The sequence below is a fragment of the Pollachius pollachius genome (genome assembly GCF_949987615.1).
Source record: "Pollachius pollachius genome assembly, chromosome: 5".
Lineage (NCBI taxonomy): Eukaryota > Metazoa > Chordata > Actinopteri > Gadiformes > Gadidae > Pollachius > Pollachius pollachius.
In genome coordinates, this window is record NC_136938.1 from 3,772,105 (window position 1) to 3,789,747 (window position 17,643).

The following is a 17,643-nucleotide window of genomic DNA, read 5'->3' on the forward strand; positions in this document are numbered from 1 at the left end:
CGACAACTTGTGATATAAAAAAACAAAGTCTAAAAGCAGTGCATTTATTTCAGCAGCTGATAAGCATGAATTTGATTATAATGTGTTATCTGAATTAATTGTACGTTATATAACGTTATATGATGGATAAGAAAAATAGAGCGATTTCCCTTCTTGAAGTGATTCCCTCTCAACGTTCTGGAACATTCCTTCTGGAGTGTTCCGAGTGATGTCATCAGATCTCCTCGCTGCTGACCAATGGGCTGAGGGTCTTCCCGGAGTCCGCCATGAAGGCCTCGATCTCGTCCACGCCACGTGGCACGCATGTCAGGAGCTCCACGCCGTCCCGCGTCACGGCGATGTCGTCCTCGATGCGCACCTGGACCACAACAACAACCACATCAACAACAACAACAACAACCATCCGTCACCGGTCGCTCTCTGGATTTGTCGCTCGATGCGAACACAATTCCAGCGAGGGATCGTGACATTTGATCGAAAGCGTGTACTGAAATATTTTATACATGAGGCGACTTAGTTATTGATTGATTAGTTATTGATTAATGAATGAAAAAATACTTTGACATTTGACCCGAGGAAAAAAGCTCAAACATTTTCAGAATTCAGTGTTTGTGCGTAAGGATGTATGAGGGTCTTCGGATGCAGCACTGCAGCATGCATTTGATACTCACTGAGCAACACTTCAAAGACAACCATACATGCAAACCTCTTTAGATAGACATGATGCATCGTTTATGCCTAATTAATCTGATGGCAGCTATTGCACCAACATTGTCAGAGACAGTGGGGATCAGATCGCATTTCTTTTAAATCATTTTATATCTCTATCTTTTACTGCATAGATTCTAAATTATGCAAAGCGAACTAAGTCACAGAGCTGATTGAATTTGGAAGGCTTTAGAACTGCACTGCCCATGTTTGGTGTTAGGCCTAATGACATCGCTCTGGTGAAGCCCAGGGGTTCTGATCTCCCAGGTTATGACAGGCATGAGGCCGCAGTCTGAGCTTGATCACTCACCACCGCCTCCCCCTCAATCAGCCCTTCACTCAGCCCTCCGTAGGTATGAGGCCGCAGTCTGACCCCTTCCCCCCTCCCCCAACTCACCCCTCCGAAGCCGCGGAAGCGAGCTAGCGCCTGGTGGTTGAGGAAGCAGCTCTGCGTGGGGTCGGCCAGCGCCTCGTCCAGCAGGTTGTTGATGAAGTAGATCCCTGGCTCCACCGTGAGGACCATCCTCTCCTGCACCAGGCGGCCCATCCTCAGGTTCCTCAGACCGGGCACCTCCGTGTTTCGCACAACGCCCTGGACACACCCACACACACACACACACACGCAAACGACATACAGTCAGAACAAAAGAGGCTGCAGACCGCTGGGATATGAAACACCACCCACCACCATGAGGCTGAGAAGCAGTGAACTTCTTTGTGTTATTATAGAAGACAAAATTACAACAGTGAAAAAGGAAAACATTTCAGCATTTCATTCTATGAATTAAATGAATTGTAGTGGTAGCAGTGGTAGTGTCTTGTGTGAAAAGGTTAGAGGAAAGCAGAAATAAACAGACACTGTATGCTTGGAATTTTAGGTTTAGCAGACTTAATGTTATGCTTAGCGCTTGAAGTTGTGTTTCATCTGCTAACCACTACCATTTATAAAAAAATGCAATAATTTATTCAACTTTTATCTATAAATTGTCTTTGAGTCTCTAGACAAAGCGCCATAGCTAGTGTGTGTAAGATAGCATAGCATTATGCTATTCTACCTCCATCCTCTCAGAGCCACTGACCTCCGGGTAGCCCCCGACGTCGTGCACGTCGCAGCCCAGCAGGTGGCCCAGGCCGTGGGGCATGAAGACGGCGCCCAGGCGGGCCTTCATCATGTCGTCCACGTTGCCCCTGACGATGCCCAGCTTCAGCAGCTCCTCCAGGTGGACGCGGTTGGCCAGAAAGTGCATGTCCGTCCACTCCACACCTGGACAAAGGGTCAAAGGTCACTTGGTTCATGCGGCGCGCCTTTTCATAGCATCAAACACTTTAAAACGTTATTTTATAAAGCAGTAACAATAAATAGACAAAATAAATATGAAATGTATAAAATAGTCACACATGTGAATTGAAGCGTTTTTACTCTCAACAAACACTCGGACATGTACGAAGAAATTACAAATCTGCATGGATTAATGTCTAGGTCAATTCTCATCGTGCTTTTCAAATCGATGAATGAAGATCTTAGAAACATCCCCATGTCTTCAAAAGACAGACTGCTTGAGAGATGTTGTTATCAGTTCTCTTCTGGCCTCTTTCATTCACAGTATTTTCACCCATCATCAGACTGCTACTACCTCTATGGTTGTTAAACGTTTTCCCACTCAAACGTAAACACCAGAGACAGAATCCCAGAAGGTTGTTTCTGATAGTCTGGGACCACTGGCTAAAGCATCAAACCTTCCTGTCTGATGATCAGTCAAACCACTAAGGATCCTTTGGTGTTCAGCTACATGAATGACCTTCAGCTACATGATAGGTGGTCTGCATTAGGGAGGATCTTGACAGCCAATCCCAGCACGCTTGTGTTACCTGGTTTAATGGCTGCCAGGACAGCACGGGACGCCTTAAGCACCGCCTCATAGATGTCCCTCTGGTCTTTGGTGAATTTCCCATTGGCCGGGAAGGAGCAGGTGATGTCGGAGGCGTAGCAGTAGTACTCTCCGCCCATGTCAAACAGACTGTCGAAAACCACAGCATCTCGTCACCCCGCTCGTACGGTGGACCAAGTATATCGAGATTATATTGCTCTATTCTATATAATACATCTCTTATTAATTTGACTGAACGTATGGATCGGAAGCTGGACATTGTCTTTAGATATCTTAAACGTCATTGCTTAAATGTCTCCAAAACTATGATGAGGCGTTTTGATTTTTTAGAAAAATAATTGAGCATGCATTTTAAACTAAACTGAATCCTAGTTTGTCCGTGTCCATGTGGAGGTTTGATTCCTCGGTCTTCAGCTAAGGTTCTCCTTGAGTAAGGAGAACCGTTGGGTTCTACGTACCACATGTCCCCGTCCTGGATGGTCTTGTCATTGGGAGCTGCGGCGTGGCCGTAGTGGAGGACAGAGGAGTTGTTCCCCCTGTGGAGACAAGATCACATTCATATAATCAAATAACAAACTGTATATTAATAGTTATATTTGAGGATAGTGTATATTGTTTTTGTGCATGATTAAAAAAATAATACTGATGGTGCTAGAGAACCAGCTTTAGATCCTTCTGTTAATTTTTATTTATTTAAATGGGAAAACATTTAAACAGTCCAAATGTAAAAAGTCGGTTTTACCCTCCTCAGGAACGAATAAGAGAATACTAGATTATTCCGTCAAACCCTAGGACACAATGGGGTCCCCTTGCTTAAGGGCACTAGAGAAGTATAGAAATGTCCTACGTTCCACAGATGCAGGTGTAGGACGCGTGACGCATGCCTCCTTTGGTGTAGCAGTAGTGCTGGAAGAGACTGCAAGGAAACACAAACATCAAACACAACAGACACACAAACAACATGAGAACCTTGATGGGTGTTTGAGCCACCAAGTCGCCTCATGCTCCTGATGTCGACGCCCCCCCCCCCCCCCCCACACACACACGCACACACACACGCACACACACACACACACGATAATGGTAGTGTCAGGTTTAACAGAATAAGATTAGATTACAGACAGCAGAGGATAATTGGCAGAGCGACTGGCGATGGCCTTCCTCTGACCGTGTGCTTTTCAAGAAAGCGTCTAGCGTTGGTTCCCTGATCACCATCGGTCAAGCACATCAAACAGTCCTCTGTGGCTCTCCACAGCTCACAGGAAGCCCAACAGACTTCCTGGTCGTCTTTCCCAAACACCACAGACCCCTCGACCAGCTCTCCCAGGGCCCGCTGGGGGGGGGGATGGAACTGAGAGTAACATTAGAACGGGGGGATTCTGTCCTGGGAGAAATATGAATAAAACGCTCAACGACTGAACTTCCTGCGTCCACTTTGAGTTCAGGGTGTTGATCAGGATTGTGTGCGTCTTTCTATCTTGAATCTTGATAACGTTTGTATGTATTGACTATATTACACTAAAAGTCAAAAATAATATTTGAATTTAGTGTCATTATTTAAATATTATTATTTAAATATTACACCGCTGATTCCAGAGGAACCACACTCAGACTATCTGCTCTCACACTGGATCACCCCAGCGCACATGGGTTCCTCTTAGTTCCCAGTTACCATCGTTCATCATATTTGTAGATGTTGTATGCAGGATGCACTGGGATGTTTGGTCATGATCATTGTGCAGTAATGTGCGATAGAAGTCAGTGCACAATGTAAATGACAAATATGTGGACAACAAACCCAACATTTGTTGATTGATTGATTGAGACAATTAAAGTCAAATGAAAAGGATGTTTGTTTTCATTGCTATGGCTACTCACCTCTCCATTTCGTACTCTTTCTGACCAGGTTTCACACTTTTCATTATCTACAGTGAAAGAAACAAGGATGAGCCAAAGTTTTATGAATGTGGATGTACAACCCAAATCATTAGCATGTCTAACATTGAATGGAATGTATGGGTGATCCCACCATTTTGTGGGCCTCGCTGGAGATCCTGTTGGTGTAGCGCAGGACTTCCAGCTCCATGTCCGTCTTGGTCACGCGGCTGCAAACCAATCACAGGTGAGCGAGCCGCCAAAAGAAAAAAATCTGTTGGGATGTCCTAAGAAAACCCTAATGATATGATACTAATAATATGATACTGGGTTATCAATGTTACACCTTGAAGAGATATGGCCTGTACTATGGCCTATAATTCTCGGTGAGCCGGTCAGACAGTCTCACTGATAAGAAGCTGTGCTCTCTCAGTATCTGATCTTAGAGCTCATTCATGAGGCCACATCGGCCCTTTAGATATCCACAAACCTCTGTCAGATTGTCCTCATATAACAATGAATGGGCAATTGAAAAACAGTCGTATTTAAAAAGATGTTGCCTCACCATTCCACGATGACTGGATGCAGAATGGAGTTGTTTACTTGAAAGCTGTTGGAGAGACGGTGAAACAGTTAGCGCATCCAAACATGTCACACGTGACAGCTACTGTGGCATATTTTGTTTGACGTGGAAAAGATGTAAATACACTAATCATTTACAGAAATAATTCCAGAGATTGGCAAGTATAAAACAGTGCCATTTATGGCACTGTTGAGTCTTAAAGCATGGCAAAATGAATGAGTCGAATCAAATCTTTTTCAAAATGCAGGTAATCACTGCCGATCTGTATGCATAGTCAAAGTCTCCAATAAGCCCCTGTCTGTAGTCTAGTCCTAATCCCCATAGGCCGAATAGTAAACCCAGAAATGTTGAGTACCCTAAAGTTTTAATGCAGAAATGTCATCTATAGACCTAGTGCATGGAATTCAACTTGGTTGCTAAAAGTTGCACTTTGGGCAATTAGAATAATTAGCATAAATAGGCAATTAAGGCGAGACACTATAGGTGAATAGGGTAAAAAAAATAAAATAAATAGATATCACCATTAAACTTTCTGAGTTGATTACCTATATTAAGATGAGAAAGAAATGTATTGCATGTTGTTTGTATTTTAATGTTTACATATGCAAATGAGGCCCTATCTCGTTAAATATGCTCTAATTTGCATACACACAAAAAACGATCGTGTGATAAAGCCAGGCTCAAAATTATTTTTCCAAGGGGGACTGAGTTTGTGAAAACCTTTAAGGAACCTTGTAAGGATTTACAGTATTTACACATTAGACCATTGCTAGATTCGGTGGTCCAGTCTCTAATCGATACGATTCTACGATACGAGTTATTGTTTTATTGATCAGGCTATGGTATTAGATAAGAAGCTTTTACTTTTCATTCATCTATTTAGTCCAGACACTGAATTTCACGGTCACTTGCTATTGTACTCTCCACTTGATCACTACTCTCCCACTGTGAATGACAATACCTCTAACATCGACATTTCCATCTGGAGTTGAACTACAAGCTACATGCGGATAAAGAGTGCAGGATAAAGGTATGTAACTGTTAAGAATCTGTATCTACAGTATGTTGGTAAAAAGAACTGCCATTATCTTAAATGAGCTATCTGACAAATGAGTACGACTGCTAGCATCCTTCAATGTACTTGGTTGCTCTGTTTGCTTGCTTGTTAGCTAGCTATCCCCATAACCATTTTAATTGCAACATTAACACAGCCATTAGAGAAGGAACCCAGAAAAGTTATCTATAAATTAATGAATGCATTACTAAATGTAGTGGATACTTTAAGTGTTTCATTAGAGAAAGCTAATGTTTCTTATCATTTGCTTGTATAGTAGGGCTGCTCGATTTTGGAAAAAATGAGAATCACGATTTTTTTGGTCAAGATTGAAATCATGATTCTTCAAACCATTATTTTTGAGTTTGAAAATAAAATCAATTTATTCTGCATTTAAAAAAAACACGTTTTTTTTTTGTTTTTTTCACAAAATCTCATAGACAACGGAACATTCCAAAATAATCGTTCAAACTCGATTTTATTAATTTGGAGACCCCAGAATCGAAATCGTGATCAAAATTCGATTAATTGCACAGCCCTATTGTATAGCCTGCATATGAATAACTTCATATTCATGCAACATCTTTAAACTCCTTGATGCTAGGTCATCTTTTGCTTGTATAACCTAGAAGCACACTGACACAATATTAACAACTCCTTTTTGCTTCTTTTTCTCATTCAGGGTCCGTATGGGCGGCAAAACGGGAAACTGCTTCTTCGCACCATGTAATGGTAAAGGTCAACGTTAAGTTTTCAAAATCTCTGGCATCAACACAATTATCTTTCGAAGCAAAGAGAAGGGAGATGACCTACACACAATCTTAGCATCTTGTGTTGCTTCTGAGGGAGACAGTGTTTCCATTCATGCACATAAAAACTGTTATTGCAATTATACGTCCACATCAAGGAACAGTGGTGTGAAGAAGAGGAAGGTGTCTGAGTCAAATAATCCTGGTCATAGGCCACTCAAGTCACAGACTCAACAATTTGAGTTTAAAAGAGACTCTCTATTATGTGGAGATGAATGCATTCCTAAGGATCCAAAGCACCCTGAGCGTTGGAAGCAAGTGAACCAGTGCCGAACAGTTGATAGGGGGAAAGGAAACAGAACATTCAATGAGGTGTTGAAAAATGTATGTGATGAGCGGCAAGATGCCTGGTCAACTGCAGTGACTCTAAGATTAGCCGGTGTACGAGGAGATTTGCATGCCAGCGATGCTCAGTATCACAAAAGCTGCTATGACAATTTCCGCAAAATTCCACAAAACTCAGTCAATTCTGAGTCATGTTGGCCAGCAATCAAAGAATCTCTATGATTTGTAGTAGAGGAAATGAAGGGAAACATGCAGGAGACGTGAACCATGTGTGAGTTGTATGAAATATACAGTACAAACCTAGGTGCATTGACTCAGAAGCAAATGTTTGCAAATTTATGTAAATATTTTGGTAAAGAAATTGTAGTTCTGAATGTGGAAGGCTGTGAAACTGTAGTTGGTTTTAAGAATTACATAGCTAAAACAATGAAAATGGTCAAGCGGTCATAGATGGATAATGAAGATGAAGTTGACAAGCTCATCAGGAGGATCAAGTCAGAAGTGGCCAGCATCCCTTAGCCAAAAGATTATGATCTGAGCGATTTCTGCTTCACAAAGATCATAAAGGACACAAGTGCTACCTTACTCTGCTTTGTGTCAAAACGTATTTCTGGGGGAGCAACGACTAAGGCTTCACTCACCCTGACACAATCCTTCCATCAGCACATCGCTGGCACACACAATCAGACAACACTAGGACTCGCCGTGAAGCTCCACCAAGTACGGTAGCCGTACATTGATCGAGGCCCTCAATAATCATGGCCTTGTAACCAAATATGAAGTTCCATGCTTCCGCAAATCTGCAGCTCAGTTTGTTTCAAAGAACCCTGTTGATTATCACAAAAATCTTGGTCTGACTACTGAGTTGGGCCCCATATTCAGCTGGGCAGACAACTATGACCTCTACATCGCAAGTCCGAATGGAACCAAGAGCACACATGCCATGGTTTCTGAGTTTACACAACATCCAGCAACCGGCACCATCATGACCGGAAACATTGGAGTGATGCAGCTGAAGATCCCAAGGCTAAAGTGGTCTGAAGATAGGTCTTTACGACTCACTCACCAGTCTCTACAACTGGAGCACTACACTGGTCCCCCTAAGTTGAAACCACCGATTCTTTTGTCCAGAAGAAACGCACCAGGTTGCCGCCAGCTTGACACAAGCAAAGAAAAGAGATGCTGCTTGGCTATCACAGATCTTCTTCCACTCGAATCCAGTGGACTGGGCTGGCTATAACGCATACGAAGACAGAAAATCACAAACTACCAACAAGCCTAAAACTATTGTAGTGTTTGGGCCCCTCATTGATTCTCTACCTTCACACCCGGATACCGTGCTCACAACCCTAGTCTACCTTGAGAGATCACTGAAGAGCTTTGGCATGAAGTATGCACACATCACAGTGGACCTGCAGCTCTACATTGTGGCGTGTCTAATCCAATGGAGTGACCCAATGCGATGGAAGTCTGTCACCATCCATCCTGGAATGATGCACACTCTGATGCCATTCCATGGCTGCATTGGATTCTTGATGAAGGGTTCTGGCATGGAACAACTGCTTGCCGTGGCATTTGGTGGCATCGCCAACATTCTCAATGGAAAATCCTGGAAAAATGCACTGCGTGCATATCGGATGCTTATGGCTGTACTCCTGCAAGATCTTCTGCAAGATCCCAAGAATTTCCCAAGAGGGATGGGAAATTCTTTACAACATCTTGAATGGACAAGTGGCACCAGACTCGGTGAACGTGCAGAATGCTTTTCACATTGGTGAACAGCAGAGCAAAGATTTTGCAGATTCTCTTCCTGAAGGCTTCCATAGCCCCATTGGTAAGAGAATCACAACCATGGAGGTGAGGAAGAAAGCTTTGACTGTGAAAGGCAAGCCTATCTACGACATGGAGGCCCTCTTTGCTCGACTCTTAGTCGTGGGGCAGCAGCGTGGCATAGAGTTGAAAGATGTTTTTGATCATGAGCTCAGTCCAGTTCCACCATCACTCATTGATGAATTTGGTTGCCTGAGGAAGGGTGACAAGTCTGTCCTTGTCAAAAGATTGGGAGTACCTGATGAAAATGCTCCACTTCCCGATGTTGTTCTAGTTGATGGAAGTCAGTTGCTCTACCACATTGTTTGGCCAGTGGCAGGTACGATTAAGGACATTGCCTCAAGCATCAATACACGCCTCTCCAATGTCTATACTGCAGCTGGAGTTAATGAGACCCTCGTCATCTTTGACTGGTACAATGATGAACCCACTGCTAAGGATAATGAAAGGAGAAGGTGAGGAGGAATTGGTGCAATTGATTATAAGCTGACAGTCAACACACCCCTTCCTTGTCGAGAAGCTGTGATGAAGAGCACATCAACTAAGATCCAGTTATCGCGCCTTCTGTGCACATTTTACCTCACCACTAATAACATCTTATTTGTGAACCACACAGACTGCATTGTGAAGCATGAGGAGGCTGACATCACCCTCATTAGCTACATGCTGCAAGAAGCTGAAGCAGGGGCTTCAACATTTCACACCCATTCACAATACATGTCCATACCCAAAAAGACCAAGAAGATGAGACTGAAGGGAATGAGGAAACAAATGATGAAGATGGTGAAGGCTATTGAGTCAGATGTGTGGTTCTTGTTGTAAATATGTGTTTGTGTGTGTGTGTGTGTGTGTGTGCGTGTGTGTGTGTGTGTGTGTGTGTGTATACTACATATAGTTATTTTACAGCGTGTGTGTGTGTGTGTGTGCATGCTGTATAAAGTTCTGTCTTTTGCTGTATATAATTATTTTTGGTTTGTGTGTATGTTATGTGTATGTGCATGCTGTTTATAGTTATTTTGCATCTTTGTATGAGATATGGCCTCATTTGCATATTTAAACATTAAAATACCAAAAACATGCAATACATTTTTTTCTCATCTTAACATAAGTAATCAACTAAGAAAGTTTCATGGTGATATCTATTATTTAATGTTTTTACCCTATTCACCTGTGGTGTCTCGCCTTAATTTGCTTATTATGCTAATTATACAAATTGCCCAAAGTGCAACTTTTAGCAACCAATTTAAATTCCATCCATTTGGCCTATAGATGACATTTCTGCAATAAAACTTTAGGGTACTCAACATTTCTGGGTTCAAGAAATTTCGACTAGACTACTGGACAAAGCACGATCACATTAATGAGTAACTGGGCTCAATAGAGCTTACCCACTGATCCCGTCAAACGAGGCCTCGCGGCAGGTGCTTCCACTGTCTGTGTTCAGTCCTCGCTGGAGGGAGAGAAAAACACAACCAAAGAGGTGACTAGGGCAACACCTCAGCTCAGAGACACTATAGTCTCCTGATAAACGTCTTCGTAACCACAAGGCGGAAGAACAGAAAACACAACATAGAGAGGCAAACGACATGATGGAATGGCAGACATTTGAGCGCAATTCTTCCGATGTGTGGCAACCGTCATTGCCTTCAAACTGAGAGCTTTCCAACCATTTCCAAAGGTCAATGTTCCACCAGAAGTTGGGGTCTGCATGGAGGTCACATACCAATGTGAGCAGGACGGCTGGCTTCATGCTCTTCAGAGTGTCTGCGATCTGGAAAGATCAGGATGCAGTATTAAGAAGTGATATCCCACATATTAGCTGTCTTCAAAGCATCCATGCCTTGACCTTGGATTGCAAATTGTAAATTGTAAATTTATTTGTAAAGCAAATTAAAAAACAACATCAGTTGACCAAAGTGCTAAAAAACAAACGAAAAACAACAACATAGATAAACAGCTTCAGTCTAAAATATGTATTTCCAAAAAGGCAACAAGGCTAAAGCCTGACCCATTAATCAGAAAACATTGCTCAACTCAAGTCAAGTATTACCTAATTGAACATGTTTAATGTAAATCACATGTTTAACTAAATGTCAAATGACATTGACACACATTCTTTTGGGGTAAGTTTTGTGAAGATAAATGAATGAAACAGTAGGACAGAAAGGAAAAACTTAAACAAAATAGACACCAAGTGCCTTCCATATCCAGAAAGCCAGAACGAGCTGTGATAATAATAATAATTAATTAAAAAATAATTAAAACAAATCAGACAAGGAGTATTTCCTGGAGTTTATCACAGCAATAACCATTATATTTAATGACTACCTTCAAAGAAAGAAAATGGACTTTGATGTCATGTGTCATTAAAGTAATACCGTCAGCCTTTATGAGTCTGTGGCTGTTGCTGCCCCTCTTAATAAAAACATAGAAACCTGTACTTCAATAACAGGAGATAAAGATCAGATCACTAAAGTACAGAACTAATCCTAGTGCAGATATATGTAGTTGTAGTAATATGTTATAATAGTTAGGTTAACCAATTACCCGTATACAACAAAGATAGCTAAGATAAGATGCTACACAATGCTATTTTTAAGTAACATTGAGCAGTAGTGATGACTTACATCACAGGTGTAGTGCAGCTCATCAACAGCATATTTCTCTTTGAAGTGCTCCTTGGGATAGATCCTGTCAACAGAGAGATGAAGACTGGTGAAGGAGAGACATTATGCCTTGAATCCACTCCTGACCCATGGCTTCAGTGTCTGTCAGTGGCTGGTTATAATAGCATCTGCGCAATAAAAGCCATCAATATGAAAACCATGGCTTCAATGGCTTTCAGTGGCTGGTCATAATAGCAGCTTCACAATAAAAGCCCTGGATGTGAAAACCATGGCTTACTCTCCCATCTCGATGGCATAGCGCTCTGGCAGTTTGGGGACGAAGAGGACAGACTTTCCTGTTTCCACCTCAATGGCTCCGAAACACTCAGACTCGGTGACGCCGAAAGTCCAGTGGAAGAAGGACTCCTGCAGAGAGAAGGTGTCTCTGTCAGGTGAAACCTGATTCTACTGACGTTGAACCAGACTTCAGAGCCTTCTCAGAAAACCACGCAGCCAAGTTCACATGTTTCACAGTTACAGTGACACAAGTCGCATGGTCAGGTCTTTGCATGGTCGGCTCTGTGTCCCTGACCCTGCAGGGTCAGGGTCAGAGCGCTATTACCCTGCAGGGTCAGGGACACCTCAACCCTCAGCAGGGCCCGGCGGGTCCCACCTGTCTGAAGAGCTGGTCCGTGTCGGTGCAATACCGCCTCTGCTGCTCCCCGCCCTGCAGCAGCACCACTGCCCCCCTGGGCGCTCCGGCGGCCCCAAGAGCCTGGCTCAGCCGACGGCGGTTCTCTGCAAACAGCTTTGCCGACACCCTGAGGGTGTCCTTCCCCAGCCAAAAGGTGGGCCTGCCGGGCAAAAGACACACAGGGATCAAATGGGAGGGTTGAAGAACAAGGACAAGAACATTACTAGAGCATGGATGATAATCCTGACGTCTGGTTTCAAAGATCTTCCTAAAGCTTTGGAGGCAACCCTAAATACCTTCTTTTTGAGTTCAATTATTTCTAAACTTCATGTTAGCCCGATGATAAATATGTATTTTTAGTATGCTTTTTATATACTCTGTGAGCAATAACAACACAGAAGTCTCTGCACAGGCCGAGAGATTGGTGCAATAAAACCCGACCCTTTGCCTCTCAGTCCTCTGATAGGATAACAGGACCGGGGTGCAGAGGTTCTTCTGTTAAACTTTAATCTTCATAATCTTTTTAATACAGAACCTTCAGAGGCAAAGTTGGTATGTAAAATAAAGAGGCAACTGTCATTTAATCCTAAAGTAGTTTAACATAGTGAAGTAATGGAAGTGAAAAATGCTAGTTAACAGTGGAATACTGCGGTTATGTATGAAATACTATCCTACGTAGGATTTGAAAGCTAAGGCTCACAATTGCAGTCATTATACAACCAAGCTCTTGCAGCTATTATGATATGCTGATTATTGAAATCATAAACATTCATATACACCAAGGGATGACGGCAGTCTACATTGCCCCCTGATAACAAAACAAGTCAACTCACTCTGGTCTTGCAGCCATGATGCTTGAGAGGTGACTGTCACAGGTGACTGTCCAGTAACAGGGAAGTCAGGTGGTTTTGTTGAGAAGACGTCCGCTGACCAGTTGTCCAACCAATAAGGATGTGAGCATCGACCCTGAAAAGAACGCTACATTGGCTACAGGAAGAAAGCTTCTCCACCAATCACAGCCTTAGAAAGGAATGACGGAAGATGGTCCAAATGCTTAATACATTACGTTATAACGTAACTTTTACTCGCACTAGTACCACACAGGTCTTTCAGACAAAGTCCTTTATTCAAAGCCCAACACGCTGAACATGCACTCCTCTATGTTCTTAACACTTTTCACGCTCCAACTCTCTACCTGACCCCAAGGCAAGACCCCATTAAAGAAGTCAAGGCACTTTTAAATAAAAGAGTTCTGTGTGATGTCTGACCCTAAAAGCAGGTTAACAGATTATTTATGTTCACATAAAAGCAAAAGGTTGTGTCATTTGCTTACCAATGATTACCTCTGAATCAGCAGACGTTTATAGGCCTACTTTAGCTAATCAAAAGATGTAACACATTAAACTACAAAACATAATGCAAATACATGATAATGTGCAATTTCTTTCCCTAGGAAATATCTAACCACTCGTTTGTTCACGTTCAAGCACCCTGTAGTTGGAAATATTCACCCGCTTTTCATAGCTTGTCCTCTTTGCCCCAAACACATAAAAGGTCAATGGTGTATTATAGTAGGGCAAAATTATTTCCTGCTCAGCAATTTTATTTCTTACCGCTTTAAGTGCTTTATACAACATGTCCAATGGTAGACTAACGTCCATCATTTCCAGACCATGCGAAGACAACACTGACGCTCTGTCGCCCCCTTCAGGCATAATATGGAACTACACAGATTATATAACTCACTGTTGCCCCCTTCAGGCAGAATATGGAACTACACGGCTTATATAAAGCTGCTCCTCACGGAACTGCTGACACTGTCCAATATGGCAACCAGGTGGGGAATATGCAGTGCAGGGAAAATCAGCCACGACTTCACTGTTGCCTTAAAATCCCTCCCGGACTCAGATCACAAGGTATCAGTAAAAAAGTGTCCGAAAGAGAACTTATTCAGCAATTGAAAATGTATTTCTAATAATTGAACAGTCGCCGTTTTATGTCATCAAACGCTGAACTGTCATTGTCAGACAGCAGTGATCACATGGTAATCTAGGGGTCCGATCCTGCACTCTGGTTCTTTATATCCAGTTTTTTTTTTTCTCTCCTAAAGTGTTTTAGATGTTCCTCATTGTTCACTCACCTGCTTTTTTTTGCACACAAACAGATTGTGTCTGGTGTCCATACTTCATAGTATAAAGTTATGTGTTCCATAATTCTTGGTATAAAGTTCATGCCAATAATAATGCGAATTATCCAACAAATTTAAAGAAATTAACACTTAAGACCAATATGGCCGTGCGTGCTATTACTCGTATAATCTTGTTAATCTAGTCATGTTACATATGCACATGGCCACGCCTATAGGCTGACTACAATATAATGGACTCACCTATAGAGCTTATATCACTGTTTGGTTTGTTCTCAGATTGTGGCTGTGGGCGCCCGGAACTTAGAAGATGCTCAGAAGTTCGCTGAGAAGCACTGCATCCCTGCAGCCTACGGCAGCTACGAGGAGCTCAGTAGGGACCCCTCCGTAGGTCTGTCCGCCTTCTCACTCATTGGTGGCTGATTGCGTGTAGCATGCTCTATTGGCTCTAGATCCTCACCCTCGAGATCACCATGAACATGAATAACCTTGATGATCCTGTGGTCACCAGACGTTGTGTACCTCGGATCCATCCACCCGTGTCACCTGAGCCTGAGTCTGCTCTTCATGACGGCCAAGAAGAACGTGCTGTGTGAGAAGCCTCTGGCCATGAACTCCAGGGAGGTGGAGGAGATGGTGGCCTGCGCCAGAGCCAACAACGTCTTCCTCATGGAGGTTTGGATCTCCACTACAGCCCAGGAGTTATGTAGCCACTTCAAATTAGAGATGTTCCGATACCAATTTTTCCTTCCCGATACAGATTCTGAGTCCTGAACATCGGCCGATACCGAGTATATACGATACAGAATCTAGCATTATAATAGCACTTGTTCTTATTGAAGGGTTAGTTCTCGATGACAGGAATGTATGTACATGTCGACAGTAAGTAAGAGAAGATGTCCTCTTCAACACTAGAGAACCTGTTCTCTAGTGTTAAAGAGTTGGGAAACTTATCTTTAACACCAGAGAACACATTCTCTAGTGTTAAAGAGTAGAGAACATGGTGTTCCTCTTGCTCTCGTCCCCAGGCCGTGTGGACCCGGTTCTTCCCGGCATCTCTGGAGATCAAGCGGCTGCTGGCCCAGGGGGCCCTGGGCCAGCTGAAGATGGTGAGGGCGGAGTTCGGAGCCCCCCTGCTGGGGGTCCCCCGGGCGATGGAGAAGGAGCTCGGGGGAGGGGCCCTGCTGGACATCGGCATCTACTGCCTGCAGTTCACCTGCATGGTGTTCCAGGGGGAGCGGCCCGAGAGCGTCCAGGCCAGCGGAGGCTGCCTGGAGACAGGTACACACCGGGGTTAGCACCTGTCTGCAGACAGGTACACACCTGAGGTAAGGACCTGTCTGGAGACAGGTACACACCTGAGGTAAGGACCTGTCTGCAGACAGGTACACACCTGGGGTGAACACCTGTCTGGAGACAGGTACACACCTGAGGTAAGGACCTGTCTGCAGACAGGTACACACCTGGGGTGAACACCTGTCTGGAGACAGGTACACACCTGAGGTAAGGACCTGTCTGGAGACAGGTACACACCTGAGGGAAGGACCGGTCTGGAGACAGGTACACACCTGGGGTGAACACCTGTCTGGAGACAGGTACACACCTGGGGTGAGCATCTGTCTGGAGACATCATTTGAGTGTGCGTGTTCTGTGCAGGTGTCGATGAGTGCATGGTGGTGACCATGAAGTACTCTGGGAACAGGATGGCGGTGTGCCTGATCTCCAACGCTGTGGCGCTCCCCAACGAGGCTGTGATCACTGGTACCAAGGGCTCCGTCAGGGTAGGTGGAGGCTTCACTACATAGTCATCAAACACTAACGTTGAGATGCATGTACCTTAGTCATGTTTTGTTATGAGACATATTTAATGCACCAGTATTAGCTCTTAATAAAACAATGTATGAAAATCAGTATTTTTGTTGATAAATGTGAATTTAATATTTTCATATTTTTTTAAATGGAGGTTCCTGCCCACATGTGGTGCCCCACGTCCCTGATTGTGAATGGAGAAGAGACCCAGTACCCGCTACCTGAACCCTACCTGCCCACCAACTTCCTGAACAGCGTGGGGATGCGCTACGAGGCGGAGGAGGTGCGACAGTGTCTGCTCAAAGGTAACATGAACCGAATCACTTGACTGGGGCCGCCACCAGGGGGCATCAGAATGTGTCTCACTCATTTAACCATTGTTTGATGGTTGCTTTCTACACGCAATTCAGTTATTGATCACTTCGACAAATATTGCCGAAAGGCCATATATTTTTGGTTGACACCGTTATATAAACACACAGAATATAAAGCAAGTCTCCTGATAAAGTATTCAACATAGGACCTAGAATTTTACTTTATATTTTTACACATCAAATGCAACTATCTTTACAACATTAACATTTCATTTACTCATTATTTTAGAATGATAAATGCTTACAATCTCCTCTGTATAACTATCCAAGTGTTGCCAGTTCTTGAACACGCGTCCAGGTAGTGTCCAATATAAATACGATCCAAAAACATCCAACAAAAGCGCCTCTCCCTCCCCAAGGTCTGAAGGAGAGTCCGGGCATGACCCACGCAGACTCCGGGCTCCTGGCCTGGCTGGAGGACGAAGTACGCAGGCAGGTGGGGGTGGAGTACAGCCAGGACCACCACTGAACCACCAGGACCCAGTCTACAGCCAGCACCACCACTGAACCACCAGGACCCAGTCTACAGCCAGCACCACCACTGAACCACCAGGACCCAGTCTACAGCCAGGAACACCACTGAACCACCAGGACCCAGTCTACAGCCAGCACCACCACTGAACCACCAGGACCCAGTTTACAGCCAGGAACACCACTGAACCACCAGGACCCAGTCTACAGCCAGGAACACCGCTGAACCACCAGGACCCAGTCTACAGCCAGGAACACCACTAGGACCAAGTGGTACAGCCAGGAACACTACTGAAACACCAGGATCCAGTTTCCACTGAGTCACTCAATCAGTTGTACAGCCAGGACCACAGAGTCACTCTGTGGTCACGCCCAGTCATCAGCTCCTGCTAAATAATGTGATTAACACAATGATCACCATTCAAATTCCTACATTAGTATCCACCACTGCAGAGGATTTGTTTTCCCATCATGTTAACCAAATAGATTTATCTTTAATTAAAATGAAAA

The 17,643-nt window shown here is 43.7% G+C and overlaps 2 protein-coding genes across 2 annotated transcripts; one reads left to right on the forward strand and one right to left on the reverse strand.

Annotated features, from left to right (window-relative positions):
* Positions 1–214: 214 nt before the first annotated feature.
* On the reverse strand, positions 215–13,183 carry LOC307075455 (xaa-Pro dipeptidase-like; the record flags this gene model as incomplete). The annotated part of the gene is made up of 15 exons (XM_079736041.1): positions 215–358; positions 1,106–1,300; positions 1,788–1,972; positions 2,578–2,726; positions 3,056–3,133; positions 3,445–3,513; positions 4,476–4,522; positions 4,627–4,702; positions 5,038–5,082; positions 10,422–10,483; positions 10,757–10,804; positions 11,661–11,724; positions 11,938–12,065; positions 12,313–12,493; positions 13,167–13,183. The coding sequence occupies 15 exons, from the start codon at positions 13,181–13,183 to the stop codon at positions 215–217; spliced, it is 1,488 nt and encodes a 495-aa protein (XP_079592167.1).
* A 976-nt stretch (positions 13,184–14,159) lies between these two features.
* dhdh.2 (dihydrodiol dehydrogenase, tandem duplicate 2) lies at positions 14,160–17,595 on the forward strand (the record flags this gene model as incomplete). The annotated part of the gene is made up of 7 exons (XM_079736859.1): positions 14,160–14,249; positions 14,759–14,870; positions 14,991–15,154; positions 15,508–15,760; positions 16,136–16,260; positions 16,443–16,593; positions 17,022–17,595. 7 exons carry the CDS (start codon positions 14,160–14,162, stop codon positions 17,129–17,131), a joined length of 1,005 nt encoding a protein of 334 aa, XP_079592985.1. The 3' UTR covers positions 17,132–17,595.
* Between the last annotated feature and the right edge of the window lie 48 nt (positions 17,596–17,643).